At 41.0% G+C, this 24,749-nt stretch overlaps 1 protein-coding gene across 1 annotated transcript in view; it reads right to left on the bottom strand.

Moving 5' to 3' along the window:
• The window catches only part of TBX18 (T-box 18), a 37,705-nt gene extending 13,613 nt beyond the window's left edge, over positions 1 to 24,092 (bottom strand). The window contains exons 1-6 of the mRNA XM_015406986.1: positions 23,451 to 24,092; positions 20,898 to 21,090; positions 18,172 to 18,273; positions 13,068 to 13,239; positions 5,003 to 5,170; positions 2,714 to 2,778 (exon numbers count right to left, since the gene is read on the bottom strand). Coding sequence (XP_015262472.1) covers positions 2,714 to 2,778; positions 5,003 to 5,170; positions 13,068 to 13,239; positions 18,172 to 18,273; positions 20,898 to 21,090; positions 23,451 to 23,721 — 971 coding nt within the window. The 5' untranslated portion in view covers positions 23,722 to 24,092. The remainder of the gene's footprint in view (positions 1 to 2,713; positions 2,779 to 5,002; positions 5,171 to 13,067; positions 13,240 to 18,171; positions 18,274 to 20,897; positions 21,091 to 23,450) is intronic.
• Positions 24,093 to 24,749: the final 657 nt, after the last annotated feature.

Raw genomic sequence — 24,749 nt, 5'->3', positions numbered from 1 at the left:
AAACCTTCCAGGGATCCGGCAACACTACTTTCCCCCCTCCAGCTGCAAATCTGCAGCCCTCCCGGTTCTCTTTGGGAGATTCAATGGCAAAGTCCCTCCCCCGCCCCGAAAATACTTTGTCGACTCTCCCCCCCCTTGCCCGGCCTCTCTAATGAGCTCGCACACTTTAACCCCTGCAGTGCTGCAGACGAATGAATTAGAAAAGCCTCCTCCTGTCCTCTCCGCGAGGCGCTCAGATCCAGACGGAGGGGCCAGTCTTCAGGAAGGCTGTCCTCAGCCTAAAATCCTGCTCGACGGGGCTCCTTGGGAGTAACGCTGCACAGGGGATCCCAGGCGGTTCAGTCCTCTCAGCAAATGGGGCAGTTGGGGGTGTGTGTGTGGGGGGGGTGATGGAGGGAGGCGAACTCCAGCCGCCAGTTCCCTTTCAGCCACCCGGAGCAGGGCTCTCCACAAGCTTCCTATTCAATGGGGCTTCAAGCGGTTTTAGGATTTCATGGAAACTCTGTGTTCCTGTACCCTCTTCCTGAAAACCAGCCTGCCGGCGAGCCCGCTCTCTCTCCCTGCCTGGGGGTCCTCTTGACTATGGAGAGTCGACCTGCTGCAATGAGAAGCAAGGGGGGGGTTGTTAGGAAGCGCCGGCCGCCCTCGGACTAGAAGCGCCGCTCTGTAAGGGGAGAGGCTTGAGGGACCGCGCAGTCTGGCCTTGCTGCCAGCGCCGAGTCCCGCGCCGTCTGGGAAGCGCTGGGCCCCTCCTCCCGCGGCCACGGGCCTTTCCAGGAACCGGGACGCGCTTCTTCCATCGTCGCTCGGTCTCTTCCAGGCAGGCCGGCCTGCCGGCGGCCTCTCCCTCCCTCCTGCCAGGCCATGGGGGAGAGCAGAGGATCGGGGGAGGGGGCCCGCAAAATCAGCAGGGGGGCCCGGCCCCGTGGGCCCCACGCAGCCTACGGGCCTGTAACCAATACCTTAATTTGAACTTGGTAACTGATGGGCAGCCAGTGGAATGAATGCAGAATGGGAGTGATATGTGTGCTCCATCTAGCTCCCGATAATAGTCCACCCACAGCATTCTGCACCAACTGGAATTTCCAAATTGATTCTAAGGGCAGACCACTGTACAGTTCATTACAGTAGACTAGTCTCAATGTTACTGTAGCTAGGACCCAGGGGGCCAAATCAGCCATATCAAGGTAAGGGCTAGAGGGAGGTGGGAGAAAGCCTTTTTTTTTGTAGCTGCATTAACTTGCTTCTCCAGTCAGAGCTTGGGTCCAGTATACCCCAAGGCTCTTAACTGAGTCAGCACTGGTAAGCTGAACTTCATAAAAAGTGGGGAGCACAGTATCCTTCAACATCTCCGCCTTCCCAACCATTCTCTCTGTCTTTCAGAGTTTTGTTTCAAGTTGTTCACTCTTAGCCAATTTACCACAGCAGCCAGGCAGTTATTCTACTGCATCACCAGAGAATTTAGATAAGGATACACAGAGCTGGGTATCATGTGCATATCGATGACAACCAACCCTAAAGCTATGAATTATTACATGTCTTTACATAGAGTTTGAAAAACATGGGGAATAAAATTGTGCCCTGTGGAACTCCACAGGATAGGTTCCATTCTGATAACTGGTTTCCAAAAGCAACCCTCTGAGTTCGATCTGTGAGGAATGATTTGAACTAGTTCAGCGCTCATCCCGATACCTACTTCTGCCTCCAAACGCTAATTTTCATTCAGAACTGTAGGTCAGAAGGTCAAATTTAATGACAAATGGGGGGAGGTCCGATTTGTATCTTTCATTAAATAAACCTATTTTGAAGCTAGCTATAAAACTTACAAATCATTAATCACAGCCTAGAAGTTTAATTTGAAGTAGCAAAATAGGTCATTATAATTAATTGACCTTGACTTAATTCTTGTCTAAGAAACACACCAATCTAGAATTCTTGTTGATGAAAGCTCTTCCAGTTTCGACAAACATATCCTTATTTTTTCTTGACATTATGCATATGGACAGCAAGCATTTGAAAGGAGGGGGAAATACTGTTCATAAACTAATTCAGGGGAGGACATTTAAGGGCAAATCTACACTACTGACCTAAACTTGTTGAACAGTTATTCCTTTCCCCCCAGACCTGCAATTTGTATGGGGTGAGCAGGCTAGAGATCGCTGACAAAGAATTCTCAACATTTCATCATAGTATTGCTGTCAGGATTCTTGGAAGGAAGCCATGACAGTGAAACTGGTATAAAACGATATACATTTGTAGTGTACAATACCCTAGGGTATTACAAATTCTATAAAATATAAAGCATAAGAAATGCATTAGTTACAAGTTGAAAATTACTGCTTAATGAACAGATTCCTCCAGCAGTAAACAAAATGTTGTGTAAAAGATAATATCAAGCAGCATGTAAATATGCAAAATAGGCGAATATCCTAATTCTTTCCACAGTTAGAGGTAAGAATTCTGAAAATGTTTCCCAACTGTAAGATTACTACTTTATTCTATGCAGTTCAGTCTCATGATATCCACATTTAGGTATATAACTTGTAAGACGTAACTAAAACAATTCTAGCCTGAGTGCGGGGAAAGCATAAAACTCAATCAACTTTCCCAGCCCACATCGATCTTAGTGTTGTTTGAAACTTATTGTTAGTATTATTAGTAAGAAATGCTTCACAATAGTTATTAAAATTAAAATCAGTACTTTAAACCTCACCTGTTACGTCCAGAGTCTCTAAATCCTTTGGCAAATGGATTTCTATCAATCTTGAGCCGGGTGATCTGTTAAGAGAATACGATATAATCACAGAAAATGTGATTCACATCCATCCTATTTAGGAATGCTGAATGTGTGTGTGGGTGTGGGTGGTCTTGATATGGCCTAAAGCTTGAAAATCACAAAGCCCACATCTTGCTTGAAGCATGGATCTATTAGTGTACGGCTCACTAGATTGTGGCTAAGAATATCTGCAAACTGAAAATGTAGCTGCTACAAAAACGGAAGTGGTTTTATTTAGGTAGGGTTTTGCTTTAGAAACCTACAAAGTCCAATGTATTTATTTCAACAACTATAGTCCTCTAAAGGACAAAGTTTGAGTCCAGTGGGACCTTTAAGATCAACAAAGTTTAATTCTGGGTATAAGCTTGTGTGCGCACATGAAAACTTGTACCCAGAATTAAACTTTGTTCGTCTTAAAGGTGCCACTGGGCTCAAACTTTGTTCTCTTGCTTCAAACACTGCTACCCACATAAATCTACTGTCCTCTAAGTCTTTCTAAATCTTTACAACCACTTTTAAAAAACAAAAAAGAATGCATATAATGTAAAGGATACATAAGCTGACCACCATTATACAAGAACTCAATCATCCTCTACTAACTTATTTCAGGAAAGCACAGGGTATGTTTGTGTGAACATCTGTGCATGTATGTGCTTTTTAATAAGTAAGCCAGCATGGTATAGTGGTTACAGGGTCAGACTAGAATCTGGGAGACTCAGGTTTAAATCTGCACTCTCCCATGGAAGCTTGCTGGGTGACTCTGGGTAGTCAGGCACTCTAATCTACCTCATGGAGTTGTTGTAAGGCTAAAATGGAGGAGAGGATAATGACGTAAGCCACTTTGAGCCCACATTGAGGAGAAAGGTCAGGTATAAACTAAGAAAGTTGATAAATAAATGTATACACTTTAGGTTCATCAAAACAATTGTATGCAATCTATGGAATATTTACCACAACTAAGCGCAACACATTTCAATGTGATTTAATTGCAACTAAATGAATACTGATTCCAGTTCACTGAAGTGCCTGCAAGCCTAGCTGTCTGTACTGAAACACAATAAAATCTTTGGTAAAGTCAGACTATGGTCCTTTCCACATTTGCCTGCCACTCCAGATTTTCTCAGTGTTCAAGTAGAGGCAATTTAAATCCACGACAAAACACCATCCAAATAACCCAGGGCAACAGCAGGCTGAAACTGGGCTGATCACTGAAGGGAGATAATTTAATACTGAATGGGGGGAAAACCCGGGGGGAAAAGAAGGCTGAAGTTGATTTTAGTGCAGAATGGGGGGAAAAACTGGATTAAAAAGAAGGCTGAATTCGATTTTAGTGCAGAATTGCTTGGAGGACACCATGGTGAACATGGATTAAAAAGAGAGTACAGAAAGGACCATAAATAGAGGACACAAAGAAGAGGACTCCTCTAAGCCTGCAACTGAACTAACCAAACTAAAAAAAGCAGGTCAACTCAGAATCCTACTCAGGTCTACTCAGTAGGGCTTACTCCTGGACAAATGTCCTTAGGATGGCACTGGGTACACCTTCCTCCCAGCCTAACAGCACTCAGAAAAGGTACAAAGTATGTATCCATAGTTGTTCTTTGTTAACTTTACAGAGGTGAAGAAGCATGGAACAATACTAATGGAGCAGTAATAAACAGATAGAAGTGTCCAAGAGAGGCAGCTTTCCTAAATTTTCTAATGGTTTACAAAGATAAATTAAACTTCCAATTAACATACAGGAATATCTCTCATGCACAGAGACATATGAGCAAGAGTACGATGGAATACCAATGGTGTTATTTTATCGTCTTTTGGGGAGAATGCCCATTGCCATATGCACAGGAGAATGGCCTGACAAAAGTGGGAAAGGCTTCAGCAAAAAACATACTGTAACAAATGAAAAATTGCACAGGAGTAATCATAGTAAAGAACCTCCTTATTTTTTTCCTTTCCCATCATCTGAAACAAGGCTTCTGATCATTCTGAAATACCTTTATAGACTCTAAGGAGCAGAAAACAATATATACCTATCCTATGTGTTGTGCTTCCCAAACTCAATTCATTATCTAGGGACCAGAACAAATTCTATTACACACTCTAAAGTGTATTAAAGTCTTTTTTATTGAAAGTCATAGTAGACATTTTATTTTTTTTCTTCCATTTGTCTAGATTTCATTGACAATAATCTATATTCATGAAAATAAAATAAAAAACAAAAGTTACCTGTTGGTTCTGGTATGCTGTAACAGTTGTGAAAACTGTTTCAGGAAAGGAGAATGCCTTCACCCCCTCCCCTGAAGGAATGGGTTTGACTGGGGACAGGTCATCTCCACAGTCTTTCCGAATAACATGAACACGTGGCTGGTACTTGTGCATAGAATGGAGGATAATCTACAACAACAACAAGAGAGCGAGAGAGACAGAGAGAGATTTGTTAGAAATGGCTCCATGTTGCTTCTATAACAGGATTTTTGGATTCTTTATACGCTGACGTATCAAAAATGGACTGGGTTCAGCTCAACAAAGTGCCTTTAGAGAGGTGATTTTTTAACTATGTGAAGAAAATACACATGCACTGGAAGGTGACTGGATGGTTGGACTACAGCTGAATTCTTTCCAGATTTGTCTGGACATTTTCAGAATCAATGTGGAATGTTCTGTCTGCGGCATCCTGAAGACCAAATGAAACTTCAACCACTCCATGGGCTAAGTTTTAAAAAGACATAACGAACATCAGTTCTGTATTGTAGAAGCAAGCACAGTTCTTCTGGAAAGCTATACTATTATTGTCGTAAGAACACATACTGGTTCTAAAAATATTTGTACCTAAGGATTAGGCCAATTTAACATGGATCTCCAAGGTTACCAACCATCCAGAGAATAAATAATGGCCACAGCTCATTTTTATGTGTGGCTTCATCTACAAATATGCACACTAGTAATAAATACCAGGGCTGAGCAGAATGAAAACTAGTTAAATGGTTAAAAGAAGTTTCATAAGCCAAATCGAAATCAAAATTTTCTAGCACTCTGGCAAGGCAGTACTAAATAGAGTTATATCCGTCTAAGTCTATTGAAGTCAGTGGGTTTAGAAGGATATAACTCTCCTTAGTACTGTACTCTGGAAGGTCTAGATGACTTGGGGGAAACTTATATTCATTTATATCATAAATGAAATTGCTTTTAATGGTTCAAAACCAAAATGTTATTATTACTTTTGGACACCCATTAATATCCATAAAGGTTTCATGGCTACTAGCCGATAGAAAATCTAATTAAAAGGAGGAAATTTTTTAATTTCCTGTTTCATTATTGGCCACAGAATATGAAATCACCATTGTATGTCATCCTTCCCACTACCTCCTCTTTCTTGGCACAACTTTAATGCCAAATACCATGAAACTAAATTTGCCTAATTAAAAGGAAGAGTTTTATATTTGAATAAATAAGGCCTTGGCTAGCTGGGATGATTTTACATGAATTCATTCCTCACTGGGAGACATGACACTGTTTTGAATAAGCAACTTTCCAGATACTTGAGCTTTCACTAGAGTGAAGTCAGGCTTCTGACAATCACATCAGGAACAACCAAATATTATGCTCAGATATGTTTCTTCCATAATTCACATTTCTACATCTATATATATAAAAGGAAGTCCCCTCAACCATAAAATCAATGCCCAGGCCAAACCCCTGGACACCAAATTCGGGGAGAGTGCTCCTACCGTGGCGTAGGTGCTCGTTAAGAAGGGATTTTTAGAAATCAGACGTCTAAGTGGGTCAAAGGGGGAAAATGTGCTCCCCCCATTGATTCCTATGCAGCTGCCAGGCAGCTGACTCTCTGCACCCCCCACTCTGATTGGTCAGCTGCACAGCTCAGTGTTCTGAGGTAAAAAAGGCCAACAGTTACAGGGGACTGCAGGCAGCTAAGGGCAGTTGAGGAAATCAGCAGTGGCCAAGAACCACCTGTGAGGAGAAGCAAAGCTGTGCTGGCCCAGCCTCTCTGATGGCTTCCAACACACTCCTCCCACCTCCTACACCTAACAGGCAGTTGTGTGTCAGGTGCAGCCCCACCTCCACAGTGGCTTCTAATACTGCTCCCCCCTCCCCATCCTACACTGGACAGGCAGCTGCCTGTCAGGTGTAGGAGAGGAGGTGAGATGGCTTCCAACACACTCCCCCCACCTCCTACACCTAACACGCAGTTGTCTGTCAGGTGCAGCAGTGATTGCAGGGTGATTAAAGCCACAAGGGAGCCCACACCAGCAGTAACGTCTTAGTGATCCTGCCATCCCTGCCTCCACAGTGGCTTCTAATACTCCTCCCCCCTCCCCGTCCTACACTGGACAGGCAGCTGCCTGTCAGGTGTAGGAGAGGAGGTGGAATGCTTACAGCCACCAGGGAGGTTTGCTCAGCAGGATTGCCTTAGCACTGCTGCTGGCCCAGCCTCCCCAACACCTTTAAATACAATCCCCCCCAACACCAGACAGGCCGGTGTCTTTCAGGTGTAAAAGCAGGGCCAGGGTATGAATGTTTATGGGGAGATAGTAAAGGACATTTCTAGGAGCCATTTCGATGCATGCCTTCCTCATGAACCTGAAGAAATGTCCACCACATCACCACTCCCTCACACCAACTCCCCCTCACACCTCTCACCTCTTACTGCCCCCAAGAAAGCTCCTAGCAAACATTGAGCCAGATACACCAACGCTACGAGGAGGAGGCAACTTAGGAACACGGAAAAGACATTTGCACATAGTACTCCTGCAGTGCACTCAGCTGCACAGGCCAAGTACCAGCAAAGTCACCCTGAAGTGCTCAGAACAACAGTCTCCATATGAGCAAAACAATCAGAGAACACAAGTAGGGAGGCCATCACTTTCGTGGAAGGAAGCAGGAGTTGACTTAACAGACGGCTGCTTCTTAAATGGACAGTTCTATGTGGCCTGCTCCAGAGTGAGCTCATCAAGCAGCCTGGTAACCCTAGCCCCTGAGGGCAGAACCACCAATGTGGTCTAGTGAGAGGTCCTTCAGTAGAGAAAAAAAAAGTACTTCATTTCTTACACTACAGTCTTCTCTGTTAGAATTCCTACGACAATGTCACATTTTAAATTTCACATCATCAGTATTACAACTGGATTTACTGAACTTAAATACCGTAGCAAAGCACGGGTAGCAGGCTAGTCCTAAATGCACAGCAAGAAGCCAGAAACAAATATGGCTAGAGTTAATGTTCAAACATCTCTAGCCATTTTCACTTTTGGGGTGTAGGTGTGTGTGCCACTATGTTAAAATCACACGGAAAAATATGAAACCTTACATATAACCAGGCACTACTCTAATATGATTCTTTAGATGCACGTGTAGCAATATAAAGAAATGATCCTTGTCCTTTTTTCTAACATAGGTTCATTTACTCCATACTGCAAATTTAATTTTTTTTAACTGATGCTCTCATCACAGCATGAAACACTGCTGCTCAAGAGAAGCAAATAAAACTTTGGCTATGTGTTAGGATTGCCCCCTTGTACTTCCCTGGTCTGGGGCAATTTTTTTGAAAATAAGCTTTTCTGAAACCAGTGATACTTATTTCTATGTGCTTAGGATCACAGACTGGCAGGCAAAATTTTACAGCCACTTTTACTTTACTGGGAGCCTTGTGGGCTTGACTCCCCAAAAGGGGAAAAGGCCTTATATAATTCTGTAAATTCACTCTATACTGGAGGGGGGGGGGAGAGCCCCACTAATTTCAGTAGAATATGTTGTACTATATGAAAGACTAGACTGAAATAACTTAAGAAGTTGAGGATTAGATGCAGCTCATGAAATTAATGATGAACTCGGGAAAATGGAGTTTTCAGTTTATATGTTATTTTATATTTTAATGTTAAAGTGCTGTGAAGTCATTAATTTTTTCCAGTGATATAAGATATAAATGATATAAAACAAAATAAGAAAAACAAAGAAAAATGCAAATCAAAACCTGCATAGAGCTTCCTTCAATAGGGCACGTTTTTATAAATTTTATTAAAATATGCTGCATAAAAGGAAACTAGATTTCATCTGCATTTTTATAACATCAAGGACAAGTACAACCATCCTGCATTTTTACTGGCCCTCACAGCTATAATTACACAATGGTTCCTCTCAGAATCTTCAATAGACAGCTGGAGAAAGAAAGAAAGAAAGAAAGAAAGAAAGAAAGAAAGAAAGAAAGAAAGAAAGAAAGAAAGAAAGAAAGAAAGAAAGAAAGAAAGAAAGAAAGAAAGAAAGAAATGCACAGATAATTCCGTATTACAAAGAAAGGGAACTACACTTCACCTCTCACTCCTTTGTTTTTTTAATTCAAAAACCCTTGTCATGTATACCAGAAATTTAGCTTTACTGTAAAGACCACCTTGAAATCAAAGTAGCTAAAATCTAACTAATCCAGCAACTAGGGTACACAGATTACTGTATAGATAAATGTATGCCTACACACAGACATATAATTTAAAATTATTGATATTACATACACAAGAACAAATATATTATTTATTTGGGATAGTTCTATGCTGCCTCTTCAAAGTCCTGCTTGAGGCGGTTTACAGTCAAAACAACCACACCATATTAAAGACAGGCCATTAAAAACAAGCCATTGGATCTAAACAGCATAAAAACTATCCATAAAACAGAAGTAGATAATTAAAAACATTGGTAAAACTGCTAATTATAATACAGCACACACAACTCTGCACTATTTAAACTGTAGATACACCTTGAGCCAGGATTTACATGTCCAAATGGAGGAAAGTGGTCTACTTGAGTGTACAGGCTACAATGGGAAAACAGCAGCTTCTTCCCATGTATCCCTTACAGAAGTAGATCTTAGGCCCTTAACATAATTTCCCTCCTTTTCCCCCTCTTGCTATAACTTACACAAACATAAAATTTACAAGGTCATTAATAGTTACTCCACATTTAAATCACAATAGAATTTGGAATGTACACCTATCTTTCCAAACAGTAAAGTCAAACTAACAGTGGGAGGGAACAGCTATCATCAAAGTTAAGAATTTGTCGCTTGAAATCTGAGGCCGCAATCCAAAACAGTCATACACTTAAGCATACAGAAATCAGCAGGTTAAGCATTCCTATCTTTGCATTGTTGGACTGTGCTGCTAGATTCTTTTAAAAAGTGTTTTCTCAAACACAGCATTGTGATTTTGCCTTTCCTAACATTACTGTCATTCTTCTAACTGTACATTCACAACTGTACACAAGATTTTTTCTAAGATGACAATTGAAATTCTTGCAACTGTCATAAATAGCCTTTTTGGTAAGTACAGTAAGGGTGACTTAACATAATAATTCAGTACACATACACAGCTTTTAACCTAACCTGCAATGTAATGAAAACCAATTATTTTAATTTGATGCAAAAACACAATCCATTTTATGAATTCTAACAAGGAAGCTAGCTGGCAAGATTTAAACAAAAGTGGAGGGGGAAATGAAAGGATAAAATAAGCAAAACTGGATACTGCATTTGTATCCAAAGGACTAAGAACAGCATTTAATTTTTCTGCTTCTGCATAAAGCTACAGAATAGCAGCAAAAGGAAACAGGGCCACCAAAGAACACGATGGCTAGACACCATAAAGGTCAACACCAGCCTGAGCATGGAACAACTCAAAGAAACAGTACAAGATCAGAAAATGTGGAGAGAGCTGGCCCATAGAATCGTCAAGAGTCAGACACGACTGGATGGCTAACAACAACACAGAGCAACACATGTTGGAGGGTTGTTGTGGTAATGATGGAGGCAAAATAATTTGTGTTGCCACAGTATCACTACCTATCATTCACCAACTGAAAAGCCCGTGTTACTGATACACCCTTAAATGCATTAGTTTGACTGAGAACATGCACTGAGACTACTCAAGCCTTAGGCATGATTCATCAATATGTCTAAGAATGCACTTCTGAATGCTAATTTACAGAATGCTATCTTCAGACTTCACTTGATTTATAATGAACCTCCATCTCTTCATTTATAAGGAAAAATTCCCTGCGAGTTATTCTACATGTGCAACAATTCAACCACTTCAAAATATTCCTTCATTCTGTCATAATGCCTAAAGAATAAAAGTGTATCCTTTGGAGCAGATTTCTCTGGTTTTTGTTTCTATATTTTCTAGTAATAAAAAATGACATTCTTTGCAATCTTCCCAATTTTAGAAAGACCAATTTATTACACAATATTTTCTATTCATCTTCAAAACTTATATTCCAATTTTCAAGGCACATTTCAGGCCTGAATCAGTTCAATGTGTATTTTGAATTGCTCTAGGAAAAAGCTGCTTGACTTTCTTCCAAACTAAAGTACTTAGTAAAGAGGAATTCTTGAGTAATCCTAAAGTATTCCACACAATGAATAATAGTTTTATGGCAAGAGCTACATAGTTTTCAACTCAGAGGGGAAATGTTAAACCTTTATGATTACACAATGTGAAAAGCTACTCTCAATCCAACTGATATCTGTAGATTGTGATTATCTAGTTCAAAGACATTCAATTATCTATTGTGCCGAAGGAAAAGAATAGTTATAAGCAACCAATCCATCCACGGCCAATTGCAGAGTCAAGACCCTTCACTAAGTAAAGTTCAGCTTCATCACAAGCACTGCAGCCAGGCAAGTACAGTGAGAATACTAAACAGAAGCAAATTTTCCCATTTATTAACATTTGTCTTTACTGAAAGAATGCAGAATCAAGATCCAGAAATGCGAGGAAAAACTGTGTCAAGATTTTCTTAGGTCCTGACCATCTTGGTGAGATGCATTTCTTATCTAAAATAACTTACCAACTTCTGTAAAGCAAGGGACAGAAGCAATACCAATTTTTCACTACTTGCTTAAAATTAAATCAGGGAGAATGGTTGCTCATACCTCTAAACTATTAATAGGTGGCCAAAAAAACACAAAAAACGTAAGTAGAATATGAACACAATATGTATGGCATAGGCCCACATAGTTTTTACTGAACTTAACTTTTAAAGAATCCAACGGTTGTCAGCTTACTTCAAAATTCCACCATTTTAGCATCTAGGAACAACTGTTTTAGTTGGTATAAGACCACTAATTTTCTTCTACCTGACCAACAGTATGATTATTTATGAACAGATTACCTATAGGTGTGCAGACTGGATTATACATAACTCCTCATTCCATTTGATTAAAAAATCTAGTGTTACCTGGAGGTCAATGTATTGCATTTGGACCATGTTTGAATAACAGTCATGATTGGCCTCAAAAAAGCAGTCTCAGGCTGTCAGTCTCAAAACACACACAACAGCTTTTTTAAAGTTCTTAATTGGTGATTGTTTGGTCTGTGTTCTCCATGGGTGCAGGGAAGTTTTTAATATATAAGGGGATGTCTTGTTTTTCTACAAGAATGTTAGGACAGCCATCACATATTGTAGTTCTTAGAATTTTTTTCCTATAAGCACAGTCTTTTAAAGGAATTAATGTGTGATTTATAACTGGACTTTCAAAACATATTATTAAAAAGCCTCATTTCAAAGCTCAAGGCTACAGTATTTACCAAAAGTTTGAAATGTATATTGGAGATTGCATGAAAGACAATGGTCGGGGTTTTCCCCCCACTAGTTCTGCACTGAGAAGGAAATATTCTTATAATGTATTTTGTCACGTGAGGTAATGTCATGACTAAACAATTTGGAGCTTGCAAACAGAATACTTAAACTGAACAATTCCCTGCCAGTTTTGCAACAGTAATGAGCTTCAGCTGTGAACAGGTCTTGCTCCATAAGGTAGGTAATAAATCATTATCAGAGTGAACACAGCTCTTATGTTGTTCCTTTTTGAGTACCGTTATTAACACCTCATGGAGTTCTGCACAAATGATTTAGCTGTTTTTTTAAAAAATCATTAGTTAAATTTTATTTTACTCAAGTAAAATTGTTGTATGTGGAAAACATTTTTTAAGACAGGCATATTGTTTTCACGTTTCCTATAAAGAACTAAACGTGCACTGACAAAATGTAGTGCTAGTTCTCTATTTTTCATTTAGTTAATCTAATTTTTCCAAGGCAGAAAGCAGTCTTGCAAACTAAAATGGCACCCAATTACTAATTAGCCTTCATGGCAAAATGCAAATGCATGCACACACATAACCTGTCCTAAATTTTGTATGGTCAATCCAGTTTTTGAATGTGAGGTTAAATCAAAGATCCTTTCTTTAGAAGATGCAGCATTTTGTACCATCATAGAAAACCACATACTCACATGGCCCTGGTCATCCAATTCATTGTTTGTAAGTTTCAGTTTGTCAAAGCTGATGACTTGCCTCATCCAAGTTTCCCCTGAGGCAGGTGAATCTGGGTGAATGTATACACGAGGCGGCACAGGTGAGTCAGCATTACCAGCCACCATCCATTTGGAGCTGTGATAAACATACCTATGGAAAAAAACCCACTGTTTATGACAGGCACAATGGAAATAATACACTGGCATTTTATATACTTTGTAGCAAAAACTTTCTACCAGAATACATGAGATGATAACTATTTAGGTAAAAATCTATGATAGTAGAATTCCTGTTTGACTGACATGCTGGTCAACAGTCAGTCAAATACCATCAAATATTCAAAGAACCCAAGAATACCACAGTGTAAGTGGCAGCTTGCCTTTTTGTATTCTATTAAACTATCATGTCTTAGGAACATCTGCCTTAAAATTGACTTTTGTTTTTAATGCTGTTTCTTTGCTTTATCTTAATTACTTTGTTTTCAGGCTGTTACTATATGCTGACCCTGCTGGTGTTTCGGGATAAAAACTGCAGAAAAGAACCACTAAATATAACTTTAATACTTATAGCAGCCTTTTGTAACATATAGTTAAAAATTAAAATAACCCACTGCATTTCTAAAAGTTGATTCCATTGTCCCACCATAATAATTCATAATTAGTATATCAAAATTGATGTATGAATGCATTTTGATGTTCTAATAAGGTTTTAAGATAACTGACCAATACTTGCCTAACTAATCGAGCAAACATTTTTGACTAGTCAAGTACCCAGCCAACCCTGTTCCTCTGCACACTATAGGGAAAACTGCAACACCAAATAACTATTTTGGCTCAAGCTATTTTGATGTATCCCATTATATTTTAAACCAAACGCTGACAAATCTAAAATGAGGCTGCAAAAATAAAATGAGCATTAGAAATAATCCCAGAAACATGTACTTTAATGTTTATACAACAATGGGATCATTGCAGAAAAAATAAGCATTCTATAAAGATTTCTTTTAAAATTCACAGATTAAAATTCCTGTTCTTTAATTTAACCAATAACAAAAACAATATTCTGACTGCCGATAACCCCATCTTCTATTTAAAACTATCCTCTGAACAACTGAATATGTTTATGTAGTCCATTTATCTATCATAAAATGCATCATAATTTTTAAAAGCATGCTTTTGGATAGCATAAGGACTGAAATGAAATAAGTGTGCATTTAGTCTAAAATAACCTTGTTTACCTAGACATATCAGCTGCAGCTTGGCACAGGCAATCAAATCTGACCTGATCAAAACAGACTTGAGTTCTGTTGGCAATGTGCACTCCATTGCCAACATGGAGCTCTGAGGTGCCAGCTCCACTGGAGGAAATGTGGTAACCCTTAGGGTAGAGGAGTTCCATGTTACATCAAAGGCACTGAACCTGCATTAAATCACTGGAGTCCTGTAATCATCCCCAATGCCACAATTGTGATCCAATCAAAACTATTTTAAATTATTTGTCATTTTTCTATTTGCAGAGTTCATGTATATATTATAAATATTTAAAATCCCTTTCTGATATTTACCATAATACTATTAAAAGAGATGAAGTATTATTATGTCCTGCATGCTAACCGAAGTAAGACTGGGATCACTGTGCAGAATCCACAACACTCAGTTCCCATGAAAGGTATATTCGTTTTAAGGAAACTTCTGGAATTATGCTCAGTATTTGAAAAGCACTGTGCCACAACTCAGGAAGCAAGTAAGGATTATTCAACTAGAAGAATTGTAGGAAGGGGGAAGATGTGTCTCTCCTTGCTGAGAAATTCCCTTAGACTAAGGATTCCCTGGAATTCCTTACACCAAGGAATCCACTGGTAACCCACCACCACCACCAAGGACCTCCTAAGAACATCAAGACTGACCCACTGAGAAGGCAACCTTCCAGCACAGCACTAGAACAATAACAAAGTGACAGGGTAGAGACCCTAAAAAATACCTTATAACCAACTTGGTAGCACCCTTGAAGTCTAGCACATGGGAAAGAGATTAAAAGAAATATTCTACAGAAATAAATTGCACTAATTGAAGTGAAAAAAGAAGTCTTTATAAGGAAAGTTTATGATAAAAGAAAAAAGGGGGGGAAAGTAGACAGATTCCAAAGGGGAGGAGGGCAAATGGCACAATACAGGGAAAGGCACCAAACGCAGACAGACAGCCAACTTTGTACAGTGGCTAGGGTATTGAACTAGAATCTGGAAGACCTAGGATGGAATCCCCACTCTGCCATGGAAGCTCACTGGGTGACCTTGGGCCAATCTCACTCTCTCAGCCTAACCTGCCTCATGGGGTTGTTGTCAGGATAAAATGGAGGTGAGGAGAAGAATGTAAGCCACTTTGGGCTCCCATTGGAGAGAAAGTCATGATATAAGTAAAGTAAATAAATAGATATTAATTTCTGACATGCAGAAAGACTGAAATATATGTTAATAAAAAGCTATCTGCATGGGTCATCAACAGTGTTCCCTCTAAGCTGAGTTAGTGTGAGCTAGCTCACAGTTTTTTAGCCTCCAGCTCACATATTTTTGTCTTAACTCAGGAAGGATGGCTCCAGAGCAAACTAAGTTATGCAATAGCCAAATTGCTTGCTCACAACTTTAATGCCATTAGCTCACAAAGTAGAATTTTTGCTCACAACACCCCACAGCTTAGCGGGAACATTGGTCATCAACACTAAATTCACTGACGTTTACCCATTTCAAAAGATCTCATAATTTGGAAATCATGTCTAATGTATCCTTGCTAACTTCAGAAATGTTCAGTTCAAATGTGCAAGATATGTTTAAGTTCATAACTGAAGTAACCCATAAAATATTATTTGAACTGACCTAAAACACTCTGAATGAAAACAGATGGGTCACAAAAATCATTGAGACTTAAAAGAGCTTAATCTGGACCAAACAGACCCTGAGGGTTTTTTTTAACATATCCATAACAGAAAAAAATTAATTTTCTTATCTCTGTAGCAAATGCTACTTAGCATAAAAAGGACTTGTACCATGCTATGTTTCTGCAGTGCAACACATAATCTAGTTATAGTGAAATATTAGGATACAATGCCATTTTGGTGGTAACAGTGAAAACAGCCATTTAAAGATAAATTAAAATTAATACCTTAATTGAAGTATTCTGACTAAATTGGTTAGTGAACCAATTCAACTAAAGAAGCAATGGACTGGATCCTAAGAACAGTACCTGAAATCTGGGGCTTTCTCCCCCTTTCCCCTACAGCTGTAAATTCTGAAAAATAATATGTATACACGTAATAGATTGCAGTTATTGCACACTTTTATTAAATGGCCGCAACTCAGATTAAAGTTTAAAGGGCTCCAAATTGTGGACAGATTCATCCTCTTTAGGAATATTCATAAACATAATGAATTCAACAACGCAGCACAAAGCATTCCATAACAATGGTTCCTTTCATATTGCTGTTTTGAACTGGTTGTTACCCATTGCTGGCCTGATTCCTTGTAAAGCAACATGGGGGACAGAGGTTTCAGACAGCACATTGTAATACATTTATGAGTTATATCTGAAGCACTCTGCCCTTTTCAAACCACTCTGCTTTTTTTGCCCTTTTAAAAAATGTTCTAACTTTTGCGCTACAATGCTTGACCAATATAGCAATTTAGTATAGCAAGCTACAAGCATCTGAATGCTGTCAATATAGCATTTAAGTGCTATATCGATCTAGCGCTATAGCACAAAAGTTAGAACATTTATGGGGGGGAACCAAAATAGAATGCACTACAATAAATGCAAGAGGAAGTGGCACTTTCAGAAGCGCTGCAGACATTTCAAACACCACACTACAGTGATTCAGAACTGCAAAGAACACCTAAAAAAACAACAGCTCAGCTCCACTTTACAAATAGGGCACAAACAGCTTTGTTTGAAAAGATAAAAAATTCCATTAGCAACCAGGAGCCAAAATGGTTGTGTCTGAAATGACACAAGAACCCATCAGCAACCGGCAGCTAAAACGGATTACAAAGGCTGTTTGAAAGGGGCTGTTTGAAAAGAATAGGGGCACCCCGTCTAACAAAACTATGTGCACATCAGAGTCCTAGCTCTCATACCAGACTAACTGGACTGGGGCTATATGTTTCTTGATACTGTGCAACCTATTAGTAGAATGAAATTATGCCATTTGTGATCTTGCTGCTTGAATTCTGACCTGACTGAAAATTTGTTAAACATAAAAACATTTTAATAATATATTATGGGGTCCTTAAGAAAGTTAAAAGAGCACAAATTTTGTTTTCATACGAGTGCACATGAAATGCAGAAATAGGCCTGCATATAAAGCAGAAAAAACAGGATTTGTGGTACAAGAGTAAGCAAAAGGAAATTGCCTTCCATATATTATATAACATGGGATTTTTAGTGAATGGGGCTGTTTAACTTATCAAACTCATAGTATGCACAAGTCTTTTCCAACTGAACCCTCTGGTAATACTTCTTAAACCCAACAATAAATATGGTTGGACCAACTGTTGTAAAACCTTTAAATTCCTGAAAACGGAACTGTGCTCTCCGATTCCTACAAATTCTTGCCACAAGTTTTAATGGGAATAAATGTGGATAGCCATGGTTATTAAACTATATTTTAGCATTTACTCAGTCACAGGATATTTTCATGCAGAGAAGTGATAAGAACTGACCAATCACAACATTCACGACTAATGCTGTTGCACCATGCTTAACACAGGCTACATACAGTCCAAACTGACCTTACTGGCTTCAGTGAGTCTATGGCAAAAATCAAGGAACTCGAGGACTATGGCTTACGTGACAGAAAAAAAAATATTTGAAGACTAATCTAGAGTGTGTTCAAAATATGAGCCAAATGTACAAAGCAATTCAATGTAAAAAAAATCTCTTGATTGTTCTCACGTGCTTGGCAGAGAACTTTTTTATGCAGTGAGATGGATAGGAATTTGGAAGAGTTAAGCACAACCTTCTGTTAATTTCCAAACCAGCCATGCTCTTTACCAGTTCCCAATATTCCAAGTTTTCTAAATTGCAGTTACTTTACCTGTATCTTTTGTTATCCACTGGGACAATGTCCATAGCAATATAATATTGTTGATGTGGATCTAGACCTGAAATTTTCACTCTCATTGCAGGAAACATCCGTCTGAACACAAAAAAAAGAGAGCATTTTAATAAAAAACAGACTTTGAGACTTGCACAGAAACAGGGACATGTTTGCAAAAACAGCTCCAGCATTTTCTAATTTAAGATTAGCAGCAGGAATATCATTGTAACTCAATGATTAATAAAATAGTTCTTTACGTATGTTTCAACAGACATCAGATGTGTGTTTTTCCTCTGACCCATGTTTTCAAATTTCTTCAGAATACAAATTAGACTACAATATTCAAGTGTAGTTTGCTGACCAGCAAACCCTATTCATTATGAAATTTTGTTTTAGAAATTTAAGTTTCACAGCAGTAATATCAGGAAATGTACTGTGATAGGATAATAATAATTATTGTATGGCAATGTGTGTAATATAGCCAGAAGATCCGAAGATTATCTGGCAGCCTTTAAATTCTAGCCCTTTACCATTACACACTAATAAGGAGATAGGAGTTATTGCTTACACAAAATAGACCATTCAGAGGTTAACACTTTAAAACTAAGGATATTTACTTGAAGGAGTTTCACTGAAGTTTATTACATTTATTTCCAAATCATAGGCCCTGATCAAGAAATCCTTACATCTAGAACTGGGTTTTTTTCTGGCCAAAAAGATTACCAGCATTACCATGGGAAGGTCAGAATATGATACTTAAAATCAGTTTCCCCTGTCTCTGATTGAGCCTGTCAGAGCTGACAATACTAATCAATGGTGCATACACATAACAGAAATACTGGGTCCACAGTCTCCCCCCCATCCCACTAGAATACTAAACATGAATACTTAGAAACAATCCTACTGAAATCAGTGGAACTTACTTCTTCATGAACATAACAAAGTTTGAGTCAAGTGATACCTTTAAGACCAACAAAGCTTTCCTGTCCAATCACACTTCTTCAGATAACGTAGTTAGGGTGGGATGTAAATAACAGTCTGATGCTTGGAAATCTTGTTGCTTAATTATATCGAACAATAGGTATTATAAAAGGTAACACATACAACTTTCACAAAGTGTAGACAAAGAACACACTGATTTCAGGTGCCTTTGCATATGTGAATCTATCAGTGGACATATTATTTTATATTCAAAGGATAAAACTTCTGCACTAGTAGACCTTGTATTAAGGTCAGCAAAGGAAACCAAATATGAAGGAGTATATGGCTATCTTTCCCAGGGTCAGATTGGAGTAGTTATAAAACACATAATTTGATACATGTCTCAAATCTATGTATAACAGATGCTTTTTCTTATTATGTAAGCAAATATACAAATTCTATTTTGTTAAATATTTTGATGTTCCAAATATATGAAATCAAGCTAGATTTTAGAAGGAATTAAATATTATTATTAGCTAAACAAGAGGGCAAATCTAGTTGTAGCCAGCTAGTTCATGCTGTTATTTCAGTGCACCTGTAGATTAAAAAAATGAAAAGTAAACCTTTGACAGGACAACTTTTAAGACAAATGTTTCCTTGTGCTGTTTAAGACTGCACTTCAATCATTAATAAAGCCCTCTGAAAATGTAGAAGGTACCATATGGATTCAATAAAATATGTTTCTGTAATTTCTAATAAATTCAGATACTTTCATACTATACAGGTTTTTACCATGTGTATCCCTTGGAAAGGGAAGAAAAAGGTTCTTTTTAGAAGAAGGCAGCATTCATACCCTTCACCCTAATGAACAGGAAATCCAAAATTCCACATATTTCTGTATCAACTAAAATTATTGTTGCTGAGCTGGCTTATAAATCAATCTACTTTATTTATTCTGATGCATTTGTGAATTTGGGATTCTGTCTGCCATCTTTAGAAATTAACAGCCATTTGAACATCCAACCTGCAGTGTCAGATTTTCTATTTAATTAATTGCATGGAGCAAAGCCAATGTGATAATGAGGTCCTGAGCAACTGAAACACACAAAATGAAAGGACACCTGTAGTTTCTCCTGATGTTTTGGATTTAAATGTTCTGCACGAACCATTTTAAAACATTTATATTGACATGCAATATGTAAAAACGCTAGAAACTGTACATTTTAAAACTGTTAAAAAACAAATTGCAAAAAATGTTTCTGGAGTTTGTCCAGGAACCATAATACAGAGGTTTACACTCCAGAATCACTGTTAATGTGGATAGCTTAGAGTTACACTGATCACACCTTGAAACAAATCAAACGTACCGTAAATGGCTTTCCGAGTCTTGTCTGTGTGTAAATACTCTTTCTTGGAAACTGCTAAAATATGTGTCATGCACTTTAAAATACTATACACATCGCTAAATCAAGCGGACTAATGAAGAGATCCTGCAGAAAATACACCGACTTGCCTGGATTTGTTTGCACCCAGTTCACAACGCCACTTGGAAATAATTTTAATTTAATTGAATAAGACTTAGTTCCAATCCTGGGTTACTAACAGTGCGATACCAATGCGGATAAGCCGAAATTCGTCCGCTTTGCTGTTTTGGCGTATCCCCTCCCCCTCGGAAGGAACTGCGCTCAACTTTCCGCTTTGAATTCTGGATATCTGCGCAATATGCGAAATGTCTTCAGAACTGCATGGTTAGCTTTGTAAGCCCCCCGCCCCCCCCTTTTGGGGGGGGGGGGGGTGCTTACCTTCCCGCCTTAGTAATGATCATCTCTGTGCCGATCTCGTGGAAGCGCTTCCAGAGCTCCGCGCCTTGCAGATCCACCCGAGGTATCTGCGGGGCGAGCAAAGGAGAAGCGGGCCTCGAACCGGCTGCCTTGGCAGGACCTCCGGGTGACAAGGGGGGTGACGTGGTCCTCAAGAAACTCTCTTCACAGCCGCCTGTAGAGAGGCGAGAAAAAGAGAGCGCGGAGTCACGCGAAGAAACAACCCCGGAGACGCCAAGCCCCGCGTTAGGCGACGCGTCTGCTCTTTCTGCCTCCATCTTTGGTTTCTGAAGGAGGCGAGAAAGGCCAAGAGGCGAAGCTTCGGCTCTGCCAAGCAATTAGAGGCGCCTAAGGCGCGAGACGCCTGCGGCGGGGCCTTTTCCTCCTCTCGACGCGCACGTGCACTTTTGGGAGGGGGGCACGTGGGCACCGCGCCTTCTCCGCTCCTTTTGGCGCGCCTCGAGCCCTTCTCTCCTTTGGGCCTAAGCGCTGGGAGAGCAAAAACAAGCGAGTGGCCGGGCACGCATTTGTGTTTGCGGAAGATATTTCACCCCAGGAAGGGCCGTTTGGTGGCCAAATGGCAGGAATTAGGGACCCCAAGTAAAGAACAGCTCGAGAGCCCCAAGCCCGGCCGCTGGCGGCCCAGGAGATAGGGTGGGCCTGCTGCGAAAGACGGCGCCATTTTTTATTTTTATTTTTTTAAAGCTCTCGAAAAGAGGCCTTGAAGAAAGCCGGTGATCTTCGGGCGCGCTGGCCTGGGAACAAACCCCCATGGCTTCAAAGAGGCCCTGTGGATTTCGGTGGAAATCCCGCTCGTTTAACAGGTCGCTTCCTGGGCGGAAGTCCATTCCTTGTGGCAAAATGTGTGTCCCAGATTTTCAGAGTATCTCAGCCCCGTGGAAAAAGCCTTTACTTTGCAAACGTCGCTTTTTAACCAGCAAGCTTTGCCATGATTGTACCTCCTTTGGATTGATTTGATTATTGACGAGGACCTGCAGTCTAAAGAAAGCGAGGGGCGCCTACATCCTATGCAAATCAACACGATTTAAGCATGAGGTTGTGTATCCGTTGATGGCATTTAGAAGTCCTTCGTCTTCTGTGGGTGGGTTGACTCTAATAAACTCTTAATTTAGAGGTTTGGGGATTCCAAGACCTGTTAAGAAACAAACGTCAACAACTTCCTGAGGTTTTAACAGGTATAAAACTACGCCTTTTTTTGGTCTTTTTAAAAATCCTTAAACTATATGATCAGTCGCTTTCGTTCTTTTTATGGGGTGAGGGATCAACACAAAACTAGTTCCAGAAGGAATGTATTATACGATATACATATGATAGCGCTACATAACTTTTCATAGATTCATCTGTATATTACAGCATGCAACATGTAGTATAAAATGTTTAATTAAACTGTTTAAACATGCTGCTCCCTGTTTGTGACAATGTTTTTATTTCAAGCAAAACTTAAGCCCATATTTTAAAAACGGGGGGAAACATATTATGAATTGGCTGCAGTCACACACACTAAATAATCCACTTTCAGTGCACTTTCCAACTGGATTTTTACAGTGTGAACTGGCAAAATCCACTTGAAAAGTGGATTGAACGTGAATTATTTAGTGTGTGTGACCGCAGCCATTGTCTTAGTTCACCTTTTCACCTAACTGGGACAATTAAAAAGGAAGCCTCGCTTCATATTCTCTCAGTATGTTCTTCCACTAGTATCCACTAATATTAGCTAATAAAACTGGTGTGGAGAGAGTCCCCCCCCCCCTATTAAAAGGATTGTTGATACTACAACTAGGGGGAAGAAGGGTTTTAAATAAGGGTCATGTCAGGCCAGAAAGGGTTAAATACCAGAGAAGTCCATCTTTTAATTACAGTACAATCAATGAGGGACAAAGTCCTCCGTGTATAGACTAAGGATTCCAGTGTGTGCAAACGCCCCTCTCTTCTTTTGGGGTGGGTGGGGGGCCTCAGTGTTAGGACCACATGGTTTGTTTAGCGGAACATCGCAGGAACGTCCTGCGAGTAAGGCTGTAATCGCGGGGCTCATTTCTGGGGGAATGTACCGGGCAGAACAGCTTTCCCGACCAAATGGTTCCGAGGAAATCAGGCGGGGAAAGACTGGTAGCCTGGCAGCAGAGGCTTGCCAACATCCCCAAACAAGGGAAGCATCGCTCCAGCAGACGTTTCAGAGCAATGCCCCGCTAACGCAAAAAGACAGTTTTCCTCTCCACCCCGTGGGGTCGGCGGAGCTAAGCGTGCCTGTTTTCAACCAGGGAAAAAACCAGACGCCAGAGAGGCGCTGACAGCAGAAGCGACCGCTTGACCGGGTTTTGGACTCCCGAGGTGGCCTCTGGAAAGACCGCCTCTGCGATGCCTTTGCCCTGGAGGGAGCAGCAGCGATGCCGCCCGGCGGCTCGGGCCCCTGACGGCAAGGAAAGGGGGGGCCCGGGGGAGGCAGCCCAGACCCACCCGCCGGATCCCTGGGAGTTTTGTTCCCTGCGGCCGGGTTGGCGGAGGCGACTCACTCACCGATCGGCAGTGCCCGGGCGCCGCAGCTCTGCTCGCCGTCGGCTGCAGCGGAGCCCGCCCCAGCGCCGGACTGCACCGCTGCGCCTTCGCCGTCCGCGCCTTCGCCTGAGCTTGTGTCGCCGAGGCTGCTGCTGCCTCCCTCTTCGCCGCCCAGCTTCCGCCGCTTCTGCGGCTCCTGCTGCTTCTCGGCTCCGATCAGGGCCTCCACGGAGAAGGCGTGCGCCTTGAGGCTCAGCATGGGGCACGGCGACGCTCTCCTTTTCTCGGCCATGGCCGGGCCGGCGGGCTCGGCAGCGCCCTCCTCGCCTCTCCCTCTGCCTCCGTCCAGGCCGCACCGAGAACTTCTCCCCCTCCGCCTCTTCGCCTCCGGCTTTTACATCCAACGTGCGGCGGGCCGGCGGAGGCTGGAGCGCGGCTTTCTGCCCGGGTCTCTCCGGCGCGCTCTCTTCCCAAGCCCCAGCCGCGGTGCCTCCTCGCACGAGAGGCGCTTCTCCTTCTTGGCTCCCCCGCCTTCTGCTCTCCTCCCGCAAGCTCTGCCGCGTCTGAGGGGCCAAACAGCTCTGACATGGGTAACGAACACTCTGCGGACACAAATTAGGGCTTGTAATTGAAATTTGTTGCCTTGATCTGTCAGCACTTCCAGGCAGGAGACGGGGGGAAGAACTGGCTCATTAGTGTCAATAAAGTGACTGGACGGGGCGGAGCCCGGCCAGGGAGAGCGGGTGTCAATCACGAAGGGACCTCGGCCAATCAGGAGGGAAGGGTTTCTCCCCCCAGCTGGGTGCTTCTTCTGGAGAAGGTTACAAAAGTGCGTGGGAAGGGGAGAGGGAAGCTAAGGGGTGCTCGGCCGCCCTCTCTCTCTCTACACCATCCCAAACCCCCTGTCCTTCCTTTCTCTACACAGAGGCATTTTGCATCTGCACAGTGGGGGTAGCAGTGAGTGACCACACTCTTAGGGCTACTGCAAGAAAACTGAACATATATACCATCAAAATATATAGCATTTTCAGGCGATGCACTAGCTGTTTACACCCCAGCAAATACCAAATAAAAATGCAGGCTAATTTTAATCATTACTTTGGGTTGTTTTGTACGTGGGGGCAAAAAGAGAAAAAGTCCTCTAAAGACAGGTCTTTCACACCCCTTTCAGTAATAAAATGGTCATGGATTATATGATACATTTTTTAAAAATCTAAATAGAAAAAGAGATACATATTAAAGATTCCACTGGGGGAGAACTTGCGTTCTGTTTCCAAATGCATAGTACTCCTAAAACATAGCTCACAATGCACCAGGAAA

The sequence above is a fragment of the Gekko japonicus genome, unplaced genomic scaffold (genome assembly GCF_001447785.1).
Source record: "Gekko japonicus isolate JY-2015 unplaced genomic scaffold, Gekko_japonicus_V1.1 scaffold1713, whole genome shotgun sequence".
NCBI lineage: Eukaryota > Metazoa > Chordata > Lepidosauria > Squamata > Gekkonidae > Gekko > Gekko japonicus.
Note: the sequence above shows the minus strand (reverse complement) of the source record. Positions and strands in the feature narration are given on the sequence as shown.